Source organism: Sceloporus undulatus, chromosome 9 (assembly GCF_019175285.1).
Source record: "Sceloporus undulatus isolate JIND9_A2432 ecotype Alabama chromosome 9, SceUnd_v1.1, whole genome shotgun sequence".
Classification (NCBI taxonomy): Eukaryota; Metazoa; Chordata; class Lepidosauria; order Squamata; family Phrynosomatidae; genus Sceloporus; species Sceloporus undulatus.
Window position 1 is genome coordinate 19,307,538 of NC_056530.1, and position 15,274 is coordinate 19,322,811.

The 15,274-nt window shown below is 41.3% G+C and overlaps 1 protein-coding gene across 1 annotated transcript; it reads left to right on the forward strand.

The window, feature by feature from the left end:
• Positions 1 to 3,166: 3,166 nt before the first annotated feature.
• On the forward strand, positions 3,167 to 6,639 carry LOC121915260 (interferon-inducible GTPase 5-like). Its single transcript, XM_042439309.1, has 2 exons — positions 3,167 to 3,918; positions 5,226 to 6,639. Exons 1-2 carry the CDS (start codon positions 3,239 to 3,241, stop codon positions 6,490 to 6,492), a joined length of 1,947 nt encoding a protein of 648 aa, XP_042295243.1. The 5' UTR covers positions 3,167 to 3,238; the 3' UTR covers positions 6,493 to 6,639.
• The last annotated feature ends 8,635 nt before the right edge of the window (positions 6,640 to 15,274 follow it).

The window sequence follows — 15,274 nt, forward strand, 5'->3', positions numbered from 1 at the left end:
AAACACAACCAGGCAGAAAATCCAAGACAAATCAAAACAAACAATGCAACATAACCAGTTATAACTTGGTTCTCCATATCAACAGACCCCTTATCGACAAATTCAAGATCCACAACTTGAAAAATTTTAAAAAATATTTAAATTCCCCAAAGGAACCTTGATTTTGCCATTTTATCTAAGAGTACCATTTTACTATGCCATTGTATTAATGGGATTTGAGAATCTGGAATTTTGGTATCCACAGGGGTTTCTGGAACCAAACCTCATGTCAGATATACAGGATTACAAAAGACTTTTAAACAAAAATTCCAAAAATTGAGATTTATGTTTTGTGTATTTCAAGTCAGAGCAAGCTTGTTTTGAGTTTCTAGAATGCAGATTCTGAACAGTCTGGTAAAAAAGATAAGGCAGAAAGACAGGGGTCAGCTAGGTCATGTAGGGCTTAAAGGTTTAAACAGAAGCTGGCACTGAATTTAAAAGGGATAGGAAACCAATAAGAGATCTCAGAAATGGGAGTACATAACTAGATGACAATCCAGAAGAATACTCTTAGCACAGAATGCTGGACCCCATTCCAATGGAAAAGATATTGGGGTGAAACCTAGTGTTTAGTTAGTCCCACAAAGTAGACCAACCGAACAGTGACTTTATTAAGTGTTGACTTGTTCCAACAGTTAATTCAGTGGTCTCCTCTAGTTGGGTCTAACCAATGCCAGAATTTCTTTCTCTTTGGTTTGCCTGGTTGAATTTCTCTGAAAGAACGGGTGTAAAGTCCACCGTCATGTTGGAGGTTTTTAAATGGAGGTTGGATACTGTCTTCTCAGAGCCTCTTCAGTAGTGGAACATTCCTAGTAGGAAGTTGGATTGGATGGCCCTTGGGGTTTCCCCCCCAACTCTATCTATCTATCTACTATCATATCTATCTATCTCTATTCTACTATCTGCCTGAAATGATATCCCCGCAGCGAAACACTGGGGGTGCAAGGCAGCCAGATGTTACCCACATCCCCAGTCCTCAAGGTTTTACTGCCCAAGAGGCCACCTCCTTCTGTCTAATGTCAGGACAAGCCCTCCATTCCAGGGAGAGAAGGAATAATAAAAGCATGCAGCCACTTTTGTTGTACAAGGTTCAACACAAATTTCTGGATCTGGAACCTTTGGCATTCTGGATTCAACCTTCATAGCAAACTTGGGCTCACAGGCCCGGCATCTTCCTTCTTGTTTTAATGTTAAATCTTGGCGTGTTAGTATTGCATTAGGTACTTATGAGGATGTTGTTGGGCTGAAGATTCTTGGCATGACAAGAAAATAAAAAAACAGTGCTTAAGGAATTCGTTTCCTTGTGACATGATTGCAACTTGTTTGGAAGCCATTCGCTCCATCATGCAGCCGACGTTTGTTGCACAAGATTTGACACAAAAGCTTTTGTTTTTAGTTACGAGAACGTTGTCAGGCTGAATGCTTGGCATTATTAGAAAATAAAAAGAAACTGGTGCTTAGGAAATTCATTTCCTTGTGATACGATTGTAGCTTGTGGGAATCCATTCCCTCCACCTCCTTTATGGGTGGACCATACAAGTGTAGTGGCTGCAGCCTATAAAACACCAACTGGACTTTCATTTTCATAGTGAGAAGTGTACTCTCTCCTGAACTGGAGGCAAAGAAAAGACAGTTTCGGAAGGGTGAAGGGAAGCCCTTTACCATCCACCTGAAATTAAACAGGTCCACTGTTTCTTTAGCTCCAAAAAACAAGTCTTTGTGGATGCTCAAGGTTAGTCAGTCTCTCCTCATTCAGTTTTCTTCCCCTTGTTTCCTGAATTTCCATGCTCCCACGCTGATTGTTTTCTATCATCTTTTTACACATTGAAAGCCAGTTTGCCACTTAAGATATAAATGCATTATGCATAGCTTGGACTGGCACAGCAGCGCAGCGTTTGATATATTAAAACACTTTTGCTACTTTATGAGGACTTATGAGGACACTAATCTTGTTACTATCTATTTGTTTTATATATATATTTGTAGAATGTAAGTCGTTGGCAGGTTTCATTTTCATCCATTTTATCGTCTGTATGTACAGCACTGTGTAAATCTACACGCTATATAAAGTATAATCAATCATAATCAAATGACTTAACAAAAGCCCCCCAGGAAAAGAGGGAGATCATCAACATAAATGAACGATTTCTTGTCTTTTCTAGTCCTTCATAGTTCAGAGCAGATATAAAGCACTCATTCTCATAAGAAGAACTTTGGAAGGAAACCAGAACAGGGATTGCAATGAGGTAGATGTGACATACTATGCATAATCCGACATAAACATTTACAGTAACTGTTGCGTTGCTTTTAAAAATAATATATGAGGGTTATAAATATACTATGGAATGTATCAAATGGGAGGAATTTCCCTTAAATTCAAATGAAAAGAAAGTGGGGCCAGAACACATTCACTTAAAATCACTAGTTTAGCGCAATTACGTGAATGCGCATCACGTTAGAACTGGCTCCCCATTGCCCGAAAACAGCACGCCATGGCCCGAATTTGCATGTAGCAGTCTATCACACAATAATGTGAAATCCCATGATTGCGTTCAGACTGACTTCCCATTGCCCGAATTTGCGTATAGTGGGTTATCACGCAATAACGTTAAACCCCATGATTGCGTTCAGATTGCCATTGGATTATACCTCCAATTCCCCTTGTCTGATAAACTCCTAACACTTTGCCTTAAAAAATATTCTTTATCTTAAAAGGGAATATTCCATAACCCATTTTTGTTCTTTCTGGATCTGGAACCTTTGGCATTCTGGATTTCAACCTTCATGAGCAAACTTGGGTTCGCAGGCCTGGCATCTTCTTTCCTTGTTTTAATGTTAAATCTTGGCATGTCAGTAGTGCGTTAGGTAGTTAGATAGTTGTGCGACAGATTGGAGGTGTAGAAATTTGTTTATTGTTAGTGTGGGTTGTTTTAACTTATTGTATTCAGTTAAGGTAAAGGCTGACTTATTAGTGTATATTGGTTAACATATTCCTCTTGGTTTGTTTATGTATTTTGTTAGCCGCTTTGATCTGTGGAAAAGCGGTATATAAATAATAATAATAATAATAATAATTATTATTATTATTATTCTCTATCCTTCATAGATCACTATTCTTACAAACCTAAATCAGCATGTTAATGCAAAACACATCAACACTGACAATATTAATGGTCTTTTTTACAGTCAAGAAGTCATCATGGGTAAAGCAGGTTCAAAACAAACACTAGTAAGGGAAGATGAAGATGTCAAGGCAAATCATAGAAGCATCACATTTGACATTGCCATCACAGGGATGACTGGCGCTGGCAAATCATCGCTTGTCAATGCGCTGCGGGGTATGAGGACAGATGAGGAAGCTGGTGCAGCTGTGACCGATGTGATCCAATGTACGATGGAGCCGATGGCATATGTGCACCCTGTACATCCAGAAATAACAATGTGGGATCTACCAGGAATTGGAACGTCTGAATTTGAAGCAAAGAAATATGTAAAGGATATGCATTTTTATAAGTATGATTTCTTCATCATTGTTTCTGAAGATCGTTTCACTGAGGAGGACATCCTGCTCGTCCGTGAAATCCAGAAAATAAAAAAGAAGTTCTTTTATGTACGCACCAAAGTAGATGTCAGCATGAATTCTGAAAGAAAGAACCCCGATTTCAATGCAGACAAAGTCCTGGAGAAGATAAGGAAATACTGCTGTGAAAATCTGACCAAGGAAGGAGAGACTTCTCCAAGGGTTTTCCTAATATCAAGATGGGATCTGAGCATGTATGACTTCCCACTTCTTCAAAAGGCCCTGTGGAAAGAATGGAATGATTTCAAGAGATGTGCCTCAAAGTTGCCCCTTGAGCTAAAAGGGAAGAGATATGACAGGTGGGTTGGATTTTGATAAGGCCAAAATCTGATTTCAGTATTGATCTGCACATTAACATGAAAACAACATGTTGTTGTTGCTGATGATAGTTACACAATATTATTGTTCTATATAATATAACCTTTTTTATATCCCATTATTCCTATGTCTCTTTATGTTGGAAGATGAAGACCCTGTCTACCCCATTATTGTTACTGTTATGTCTGAGTAGGGATGTGATTCCCAGCCTCTTGCCCAAAGGCAATGCCATCTCTTGGTTGAGATGCATTGTTCCCTTTGCCTTGTTGATGTTTTTAGGGTTCGTCATTCCATACGCATTAGTATATATAGCCAGCCTGTTTGAGCAGACTATTGTAATATTTGGCAGCCAGGCTTCTATGTACATTAGGTTACTCTGTTTTTGTAGACTGAGTTACAAATCTATTGTTTCCCCTAATAGCATTCATTTCCTCCTGAACTATTCAGCCTGGCTTTTAAATTGAAGCCAAGCTGGACTCCAGCAATGGAGCTCCTTATGTCAACAGAAGATGATTCATGGTTGAATATCAACAACTGGATATAGAGAGTATAAAAATTCCTTGCTGAAACAGCACCATAGGTTGCTGGTTTGTTTCTGGACACAATTCACAGTTCTAGCATGGACCCATTCATCCCTATATACTGACCACCTGAAAGCTTGTATTGCCCCATATGAGCCTGTCCAAGACTGGTGATATATAGGGGGAAACTTTAGTGTGTTACAGACTGCCAAAATAAAGCTGCTTGGGGTCTCTTTGGAGGTATGCTATTTAAATGATGCATGCTTCCTAAGAATCCGGAAGCTGCACCAAAGCTGCCCTCCAGTGCTTAGGAATGGAGTGTGGATTTGGCACGACCTCCGGACTCTTAGGACCCATGCATCATTTAAATAGCATACCTCCAAAGAGACTCAAAGCAGCTTTATTTTGGCAGTCTGTAACAGGCCTGAATCTCCATCTCACTATCTTCCCAAGCTCAGCTTTCAAAACTTTGCACTCCAGATTGCATTAGCTGTTCTGTTTTAATTGATATTGTAAACCGCCTTGACTTCCGCTTGCTAGAAAAGCAGAAGATAAATCTAACCAATCGATCAATCGGCCAATAAAATGTTTAAAGGTCCCCAGCTGCCATCATAAAGGCAGGATCAGTAATAACAAAATTGATCGCATGCAGCTTCTTAGCTGGGGAAGCGTAACACCAAATGGATAAAAGAAAAGATTATTCGAAAATTAGGTAAGGCAAACTAGCAATCACCCTTTCTTTCTTTCTTTCTTTCTTTCTTTCTTAGGACAAATAAACCCTTGAGAGGACCTTTCCTGGGAAGTGCCATTTCAAGAACAGTCTTAAAAATTGAACTCGACACATTGAGACTTGCTTTGGAAAAAGATGATCTCCCAGATGTCATCGCTAATATCCAGCAGGAACTGGCTTTACTGAAAAATGCCACACTCGACATAGCCATCACTGGGCGTTCAGGAGCTGGCAAGTCATCTCTCACCAATGCTCTGAGGGCTATGACCGATTATGAAAAAGAGTCAGCTGAGACTGGGGTAACACAAACAACAATGGAACCAAAGCCGTATCCACATCCCATATTCCCCAAAGTAACAATATGGGACCTGCCGGGAATTGGAACACGAGAATTTAAAGCCAAGCAATATCTGAAGAATGTTAATTTCAGCAGGTATGATTTTTTCATCATTGTTTCTTCTGGGCATTTCACTGAGAATGATTTCATGCTAGCACACGAAATTCAGAAAATGCAGAAGAGGTTTTACTACGTGCGCACAAAAGTAGATGTCAATGTTGAGTCAGAAAAAAAGAAACAGAACTTCAGAGAGGATGAAACCCTGGAAAAGATAAGGAATGACTGCTCTGAAAATTTGAAAAAGGCAGGAGACTCTTCCCCAAGGGTTTTCTTGATGTCACGGTGGGATTTGAACCTGTACGATTTCCCTTCCTTGCATGACACCATGGAGGAGGAGCTGGATGATCTCAAGAGACATGCCTTCATCCTGACTTCACCAATTTTCTCAGGAGAAATTATTAAAAAGAAGAAAATGGCACTGAAAACCCTGACATGGAAGCTAGCACTCCTGTCTTGCTTTGTGGGAACTTTCGCTGTTCCAGGCCTCTCTTTTGCTTGTGATATTTTCATATTAGCGGAAGCACTGATACATTTCTGCAGGGTCTTTGGCTTAGATGAAGATTCCCTGCGTATCTTGGCCAATCGTGTTGGTAAGCCTGTTGAAGAACTGAGATCTGCTATAAAAAACACTCCCATGCCCAAAAACATCAATCCAGGGGTGGTCCTTGGCCTCTTGTCAAAATCCTTGTTTTGTTATACACTGACGATGGTTGAACTAATTTGTAATTTTGTACCTGTGCTCGGCTCTATAGCTGGTGGAGCCAGTTCTTTCTTCTGCACCTTCTACCTGCTGAGAAGCTTTCTGCAAAATGTTGAGACCGATGCTGCCAATGTTCGGGCGACAGCAAGCAAGCAAGCAAGCAGTAAAAGAGTCCTAGATAAAGCTCAAAGTGTGCGAAATTTGTAATGAAACAAAACAGCAGCTCGGGAAAAAAAAAAAAGAAAGAGAAATAAAGAAATTTTGCATGGAACCTATGATCAGAAAGTTTATCCCCATGTTACTGAATGCTCTAACTGCAAAATAACATTGAACACTCTGCTGACAAATAAAGAATATACCTATGCAGATTTTGTCTGATGAATTGCTATTCCACAGATGTTCTTCTAACATACTTGGCACCCAGTAGCCAAAGGAGATGTTCTGGGTGGGTCCTGGCAAGTTGATCTCTCCCATCATTCATCAGTAGGATTAGACTGGTTGGCACAGTTTTAGAATAGAAAGTGTAATTGTTTAACCCCCACCTCATTTACCACGAAGTCACCCAATTTTGCCCCATCTCCATTGTTTCATGCCATGCTGGAGAACAGGGATGGGAGAATTGCAGAAGCATCTGGCTATGTCTCTGTAGCCAGACATGAAATGTTTTACATCAGCCACTGAAATTTCTGAAGGACTCTGACAGAACACATCAGACAAAGTAATTGCTTCATGACTGAATATAGGAACAAACCCAGATACTTCTGTGATACCCTCCACTCTGTTGCAGATATGGACCGGCTGGGGCTCAGTGGCTCTATAGTTGGTCAGGTTGGGTTTTGGTCACTTTGGGAAGGAGGAGTAACTAAGAATAGATGTACACAGTTGAACATATGTTTGAGATGTGGGGCTGGAAGAGAGTGCTGAGGGTACAGCAGACGGCCAGGAAGACAAATAAATGGGTCCTACAACAGATCAACTGCTACAACTGCTTTTGCCTCTCTGTGGAGAGAAATTTCATCCGAGGCACTCCCTTTGGAATCCAGATCTTCTCAGCAGGAACCCAGTGCTGTTTACTCAGTTTGTTTTGGAGCACAAGCTGGTCAAACATGTGTTTTAGGGGAAAGCGAAACCTAACTCGGGTGGCTGAAGTTTTGTTTTCTTGTAAATCATTTGTTTGACCAGTAGGTTGAGGCCTGAAGGGAAGGGAGGAGAGCAAGTAAAAACTGGACAGCCTCCAAACCAGAGTTAGGTTTCGCTTTCCCATAAAGCAAACTGCTGCAACCTCTCTGAGCTTATCTATTCTTCATCAGAAATACTGTTTGCCACTTGGCTTCCATTCTGATGCTGCTTGGCCAAACATGTCTCCAAGCTTCCTCTGTTCAAATATTGGAGGGTGTAGTTCTGTTCTTCTCCCTTTTTTCATTGCCGGGGATGGGAATACACAAAGGGACTACTGGTGGAATAAATCCCCCAGAGGTAGATAAGACTACAACAGAAGTTGATATAGAGAGGGATGCCAGGGAATTAATACTTAGAAGGGTCACACAGTAGGGGTGTGTGGATTGCACTAGAAGTGTGCAAAGATTCAAGCAAAGATACTTTTCCTGATTCACCACCCCCCTGATTTTGGGCAGATCAAGCTGGGGGCACCCCAATTTTCTCTTCCTCGCCTCTTCCCCTCTTAGCCCACAACCTGTTGGTCAAGGAACTGATTTACATGAAAACCAAAGTTCAGCCATCTGAGTTATTTTTCTTATCAATGTGGTTTTGGAGCAACTTGCTCTTTTGAAAAGAGGGATAGAAACTATAAACAGTTTAGAGTCCCTTATTATTTATTTAATTGTACTTAATTATTTGTCTATTTATTATGCTGCCTTTCTCACCCAAAGAAGGGACCCAAGCCGTCTCACAAGATAGAAACTTTTTTTAAAAAACCTTACAGTAAATTAAAAAACAACAACAGTTAAAATCCCCTAATGAAAACAATGGCCCGGTACATACTGCCAAGGATTAGGGACCGCGCATCAACCACATGGTCCCTAACTATAGCATGTCGCGACATCATTGTAATGGCGGCCTACTGTCCATACGAGGGTTGTCATCATGACGTAAGCAACGTGCAGCATATAGACATCGCTGCATGCCACTTACATCACCACCAATGGCATACTCGTGATGTGCGCCAATGGCACACCTGTGACATGCACCGGTCGCTTTAAAAGAACCCAGTTTTTCCAGGTTCTTTTTACTGTGGAGGTACGCCACGCGGTTTGCTGCTGCGGCGTCCCTCTGGAAGAAAAACGGACACCTCCAGCCCACTTTTCAAGGCGCCAATATAAAACTGACATTGAAAACGTACAAACATTAAAACATAACTAAAACACCTTCCCCATCTAAAACCACCCTGTCATGATTCTTACATTAAAAAGGTTTCAGGGGAGTGTGCCTTTCTGTGGGCTGAAAGTTGGGCCCCCCCGCAGTTGCCCCAAAGGCCTGTGGTCTCTACGCATTATGAAAAATCAGCACCTATAGAAGCAGTTTGAGCTAAGTGACAATCCTCTACCTCTTTTCCATGGTCTTCCCTATCACTGCACCCCAAGGGAGATGTTACTCGAGTGTGATAATAAAGGTAGTTTCACTTTAAGAGAACTGGAATCGCGGAGACCCAAGTGACAGTTACTTGAGGTAGGCTGAGCATTCAGGTAGCTATCAACAAAACAAAGACACTTTATGTATAGATATATGTTATTAGTTTTAAAATAGAATATAACAAAGTAATTACCCAACACAAAAGGAAATTACAGGACTAAACCATAATGGTTTAAAAATTACTTCATTACATAATACTTCCTTCCTTTGAAGACTTGGAGCTAATTAAGACCTTCACTTTCTTTTCACTTCTTCTTGATCCGCGACCTCTGTATGAATTCTTCACCCACCTATATATCTTTTCCAAATTATCTTGTAAATCATGTCAAATTAAACTTTTCTAGTTTACTAATCCAAACTTAATATAATTGTCACTGTCTTCAATATAAACCATTGAAACATCTTACTGTACAATACAAATCATGGCATAGATTATAATTGACTTAATTTATTTTAATCATTGAAGCCTAGTGTGTATTCCTCTCCCCATCTGAGCTCACTTCTCTGCTTTCTTAGGTTTCTGATGTTGAAGCTCCTGCATAGTTCTAGGACATTAAGATTAGTTTTCCCAGGTACGTATGTACTGGCATTCACACTTTCTATGGATGTCATCAAGGTTCCTTTGAGCTGGAGAATTTGCTTTGTCACAGAGACACCGATTGTTTCTGCATGCCTTAATTCTTTCAGGATTGAATTCTTTATCACCATGTGGGCTCCACCAAGACTCATCCTTTTCCTTGTGTTTTAAGGACAGGTAAGAGGAGTGGTCATCTGTTGTGGAATTGTCTTGTTTCTTCTCTTATGAACTTATGTTGTGGTTGTTTATCGATTGGTATGACATGTTTGGTGTGATTGTATGAAAAGAAAAATGAATGAGAATAGGGGAAACCCCCTAGTTCTTCCTGTAACACAGAGCAACTGATGGGGTTTCCTGATGGCCTCACGGAACAACCTAAGCAAGCACATGAGAGCAGTTAGAGTTTATCAACCCTTTCTTCCATGGGATTGACATCTATGCCATAACCAAAGCTGCCTGATTATGGCTGCCATCCAATATAATGTGGGTGAAGCACAATGCTCCAACTGAGCAGTCCTGCATCCTTTCCTCCCTTTTGGTGCACTCCAGCACCCATTTACTGTCTGAGAAGGAAGACACAATGGGAATGTAGCATGGTCCCGCCATAGCAATTCCCCCCACCAATGAAAAATTTCCTCCAGTTCTTCCAGTATTGCAAAGAGTAAGGCACTGAAAATTGTGCACAACAGAAACCTTACATTTGCTGTGTTTGCTTGCCCTGACTAACTTTGTCTGCCCATTTCTTGGATGTCAAAATTAATTCTGAAGTTTTAAGTTACTGCAAGTCTAGAATTTGTAGAATGAAGGAAAATTTCACGGAAGGGAGGCAGGTTCTAATTTGTCTCACCAGCTTGCCTCCGCCATCACTCTAGCAAGTAAACAGCCACTGTAGTCTGTCCTGGGCAATGGACATGCTGGAGGTGAGGCATGGGCAATGCACACAAGGGCCAATTCTCCCTTTGCAACACCCAGAAAAGAACACCTGCCTGGATTCAGCTTCAGAGCGCTTGCCTCTGTCACCAGCCTAACCATATGCTCACAGGACAAACCTGTGTTCCTTACGCATCCCCTTTGAGGTCAATGCCATGCCACCATACATAGAGCTACTGAAGATCCTGGTGCCACAGACCACCTGACATCCTGGCTGCATAACTTGCACCACATGGAGCCTATTGCTCTCTGTGAGTTTAGCTGCATAGCAGGATCCTGATGATGTTGTGTGACCATAAACCTATAGGACACTGAAGAAGTAAAGAAAATACATAGCTTCTCGCTGGTGTTTTGTTACTAACAGGGATGCAGATGGTGTAGCGGAGACACATTCAACCATGACACTTTTGTTTAACACATTTGTTTGACACAATATTATATCCATCAAAAAAAAGAGCTTCTTTCCCCCTCCGTTCCTCTTCCAGGTGCAGCCTGGAGTGTGAAGTTTGTTCTGGGTTTGGCAAGAATTGTATGGAAGTATGAAGACCTGTCTTCCTGACCATGATACCTGTGTCATTGTCTTGGCTGAAAGTACTTTAGGTAGGTGTGAAAGACAATGAACTTGAGCTGGGAATGGACAGGGCAATGTCAGGCAAAGCTGTTTATATTTCCTATATGAAAATGTAAATGCAATGCACATTTCCTACTTAGTCCATTTTCAGTTCTCATTTCTTGGGGGAAGAGGGTGACGTTTTGTACTGTTCATGAATAACACTGGTGTGTGGATGGTTAAAGTGCAGATGCTCACCAAGCAGGTGCAATGCCCATTCAAAAAGTCCCAAATCGACAATCCAGACAGAAAGAAGCTGGCATAATATCAACAAACACGTTGTCTCTTTTTGTAGTTCTACAAGGAGTGGGTTGTTTTTTTTTTGTAAAAATAATGGTCTAATGCCTAATAAAGTGAAGGACTTTCAGTGGCTCTCATCAGAAAAAGCCACTTGGTGCCTTTTCAATGTCAGGTGAACTTTTCATGGTCAAGCAAAATCTTTTGATTCTCCTACATCTTTATTCTTCGGTTTTTAAAGAAAGGTATTCATGAGCTGAAAAAAATTACACCAGTTCTGGGATTTGCTTGACACAAAGTGTTTGGGCATGGTGAAATTGTCTGCCTGGGATTGCCAAACTGCTCCTTAGATCTCACATCCATTACAAGAGAGATTGTGGTGAAGCAGAAGCAGGACCAATTTTTCAACACTTGAAATGTTTTGTGCCCATTTAATTATTTTTTGTGGTTTTAATTATGACCGAACTTTGTGGCTGGCAAGTGGGCATGTATGTCTGTGTTTGGATGGTGTTGCATGAGAAAATACCAATCGCAAAAAAAATATGCATTAGTGAGCCTGAATTCAGTTGCCAAAAGGGGTCTCATAGATGGATAACTCTTTTAGAGTTCTGATATCAGAACAACTATTCTCCACTGGATGACTGGTTGCTAAAGTAGAACGACACCTCATTCACCATGGATCTGCCACACCACATGCTTCCTTGCGGATGAAGATTTTGCTTGCCTCTGACCATACTTTCCCTCTTTGCATCCCCTGAAGAGGCAGGTTGGTTAGACGATAGCTAAGGCGGTGAAACTTCTACTATCTGCAATTTCCCCGTCAGCCACATGAATATGGACAGGGAAAAGTCTTACAAACAAGTTTGGTCTGTTGCAGAGAGAAACCTGCCAAAAAGTTATCCTCGATGTAAGTGCATGAACTTCCTTTGTACTCTCTTTTTTCTTCTTACTATTTCTTGGCTCAGTATTCCTGGTGGCTAAAATGTAAGGAGGTGGAAATGACCCTTTGGTTCTCCAGAGTTGTAGCCAGCACTCGAAGGACTATGCCAGGCTGGTTAAAATCAACCCTGCCTCTTAATTCGCAAGAAATTATCCTTAATCCCTCTCTTTTCTTTTCACATCTACTCAAAATGCCAAAAAATTTTTTTATAGATATTGGCTGTTTGGTCATCAATGATTCAAGTCTATCCAAAGCACCACTGGAATGTATTGGAGAAAGAAGTTTGTAATGCACACTTTCATAAGCTTTCAGTCTATGTATGAGAAAACAAAGCTGAAATGGACGCAGAGAGTAGTGGCTTTCTCCATGCCTACTGCATGATGTTATAGCACTTCAGCTCTCTTTCTGTGGGAGATGGTGTGAAAGCACATCCTTTGCTAGCTGGATAAAATCAGTTCAACAAAACACACCCTTTTACAACTGTCTCCAGTGAGAAGGGGACTAAGCACCTATGGCATCATGTGGTAAGGGCATGGAGAAAAGTACTACTCTCTGACTTTGTTTCTGCTTTGTTTTCTCATGAATTGGCTGATACAAACTTCTTCTCTCCCATACATCACAAAGGTACAAAACCCTTTTGCATGCTAATATTTTAGCCACCAGCGGGCACATTCAGATGGATTGAAAGTCTCTGTGAGTCGAAGCCTCATGGCCGGCATCCATAGTTTTTGTGGATGTTTGGGGCTATGTGGCCATGCTGTAGAAGAGTTTATTCCTGACGTTTTGTCAGCATCTGTGCCTGGCATCTTCAGAGAATGCATTATCTGAAGATGCCCAAAGCCACAGATGCTGGTGAAACGTCAGGGATAACCTCTTCTAGAACATGGCCACAAGTCCCAAAAACCCACAAAAACTACAGTCCTATTTTGTTACTGTTGTTTCTGCAGTTATACAGGGTTGAAATAAACCATCCAGGGAACTAGCATAAAGGTGTCCGATCATACCGGGAGATGAGAAAATATTCTAGGGTGAACAAACATGTATGTTTCCCAAAATAAATCAGAACCAAAGGAAACAAAATCTGGAGCCTTTTTGGTCTTTTAAACCAGTCTGATGTGCCAGTGTTTCATCCTTCTCTTATCCTGGAGATCCCGGGAACCTTTCTTTTTTCTCCTGATTTCAGTATTGCCCGTGGAGACAAAACTGAATGGAAAACGTTCCGCCTGTTACTCTGGACCGTTCCATGCAACCCTATTGTTTTGATTGTACAGGAACAGAGGAATACTGCTTTGAAGTTTCTACACGTTCTATGTTGGTAAGTCGACTTTAAATGCAAAATATTTCTCCTCTGTGTTCCAACAGCTAATTTTTAGCTCTAGTGCAGGGTGATATGTACATAGTTTTCTAGATGTTGTTTCATTGCACCCTCCTGTTCTTCCGTGTGCCCCCAGAAAGGTTCACGGGACAGAGAGGCATGCGTGCCATAGGTTCCTATCACAGGATAAGGGCAAACATAGCTATCTCTGGAGACAGCTCAAAGGTGTTGAGAATGGTAACACAGAGGATGTGTGTTATCTAAGATGTTAATGTTTCTGAATTGTAAAAGAGTATACAACCTGACTTTTCAGTTATCTCACTTTGCAAATCTTCAGGTGGATCTGTTTCTGCAGAAATAGTCCTCCCCTCCTTATACCTTGCTCACATTCCTTCTGCTAATTCGGACCTCCCCTGGACAACATATTTCACTCTTGTGACACTGGTTTTTGGGAACAATTCCTAATTTTGGAGAGGGCGAGTTGTGGTGGTGGGGTATGGAAGACAAATCACTGCATTTGTGGGTGCTTTGGCTGATGGTCAGGCAAAACATTGCCTGAAAATCACACCCTCAACTTAACAATTTTGGGGGAACTCAAGTTTCTAGAGGGTTTCAAGAGCTGCAGCTAAGGGACCCAATGTGCAAAGGCCAACAAGCTACGCTTTGCCACTCCTTCTCTAAATCAAGGATTGGCAGCCTTCAGATGTTGGCATAAACCCTGGGCAGCTAATGGTGAGGGATTATGGAAACTGTAGTCCAAAATACTGCAAGGAGAGATTTGTTATTCTCAGTGAAGTGCTCTGAGAACCCTAGTTGAGGAATCAATAAATCCCAGTAAAAATTTGGCCCCTGAACAGGTGAGGGAATAAGCCCTTTTGTTTTGCAATCTGCACAAGATGTCTCTGCACAAAATGATCTCTTTCCTTTTATGAAGCAAATCACAGAAGGACAAAGGTATTGACCCCAAAGACAGAGTTACCTACCGTTATTCATACTTTAAAGGTTATCCAGCAATGCAGCAGTAATGTTAATCATACAACTGGTGGTCCCAAAAAACTGAGGACAAAGGAGGAAGTTGGGGAAGGAGGAGAGAGAACTGGGACATTTAAAAAGCAGCTGAAAAATTGGGACAACAGTTAGCGGGTCATGGTCTGGATGTTCTGAGGCAGAGTTGTTACCGAGGAAGGTCTATGAAAGAGAATGGTTAGGCCACATGCCGCATAGCCATGAGGGAAAGTGGGTGGAGAGCAGTTGCCGAAAACCATGATTCTCCTAAGGACATCTTATTCTTCCCATACAGGTGAAAGACTTAAAGACTTGAACATGAAGGGCTGCACTACCAGTCAGTGTGCAATTCAATAAATCATGGTGACACTCCCAGATTGGAAAGTGGGGAGGCAGTTCTCTAAAGGCCCGTTGTGAACTAGACCGTTCTAGTGGGTCTCATTCCTCTGGACTACAACTGCTGACTTTCTTTGGACTCCTGCTCCTGAAGATCCTCTCATAAAAACACACCTATCTGGAAATTAACATCCGTCTGCCTTCAGTTTCTACTTCCTTTCTCCCAGTGCAGACTGGCCTGCTAGGTAGCTTTTCTCTTTTCTATTTTTGCCTCACCGAAAATAAAAATTAGACTTGAAATAAATCCATTTGAATAGTGGGCAACTCAGTAGACGGCTAAGTCATGAAAATTGTTTCTCTTTACTTAAATATCCTAAATTAGCTTTTCCA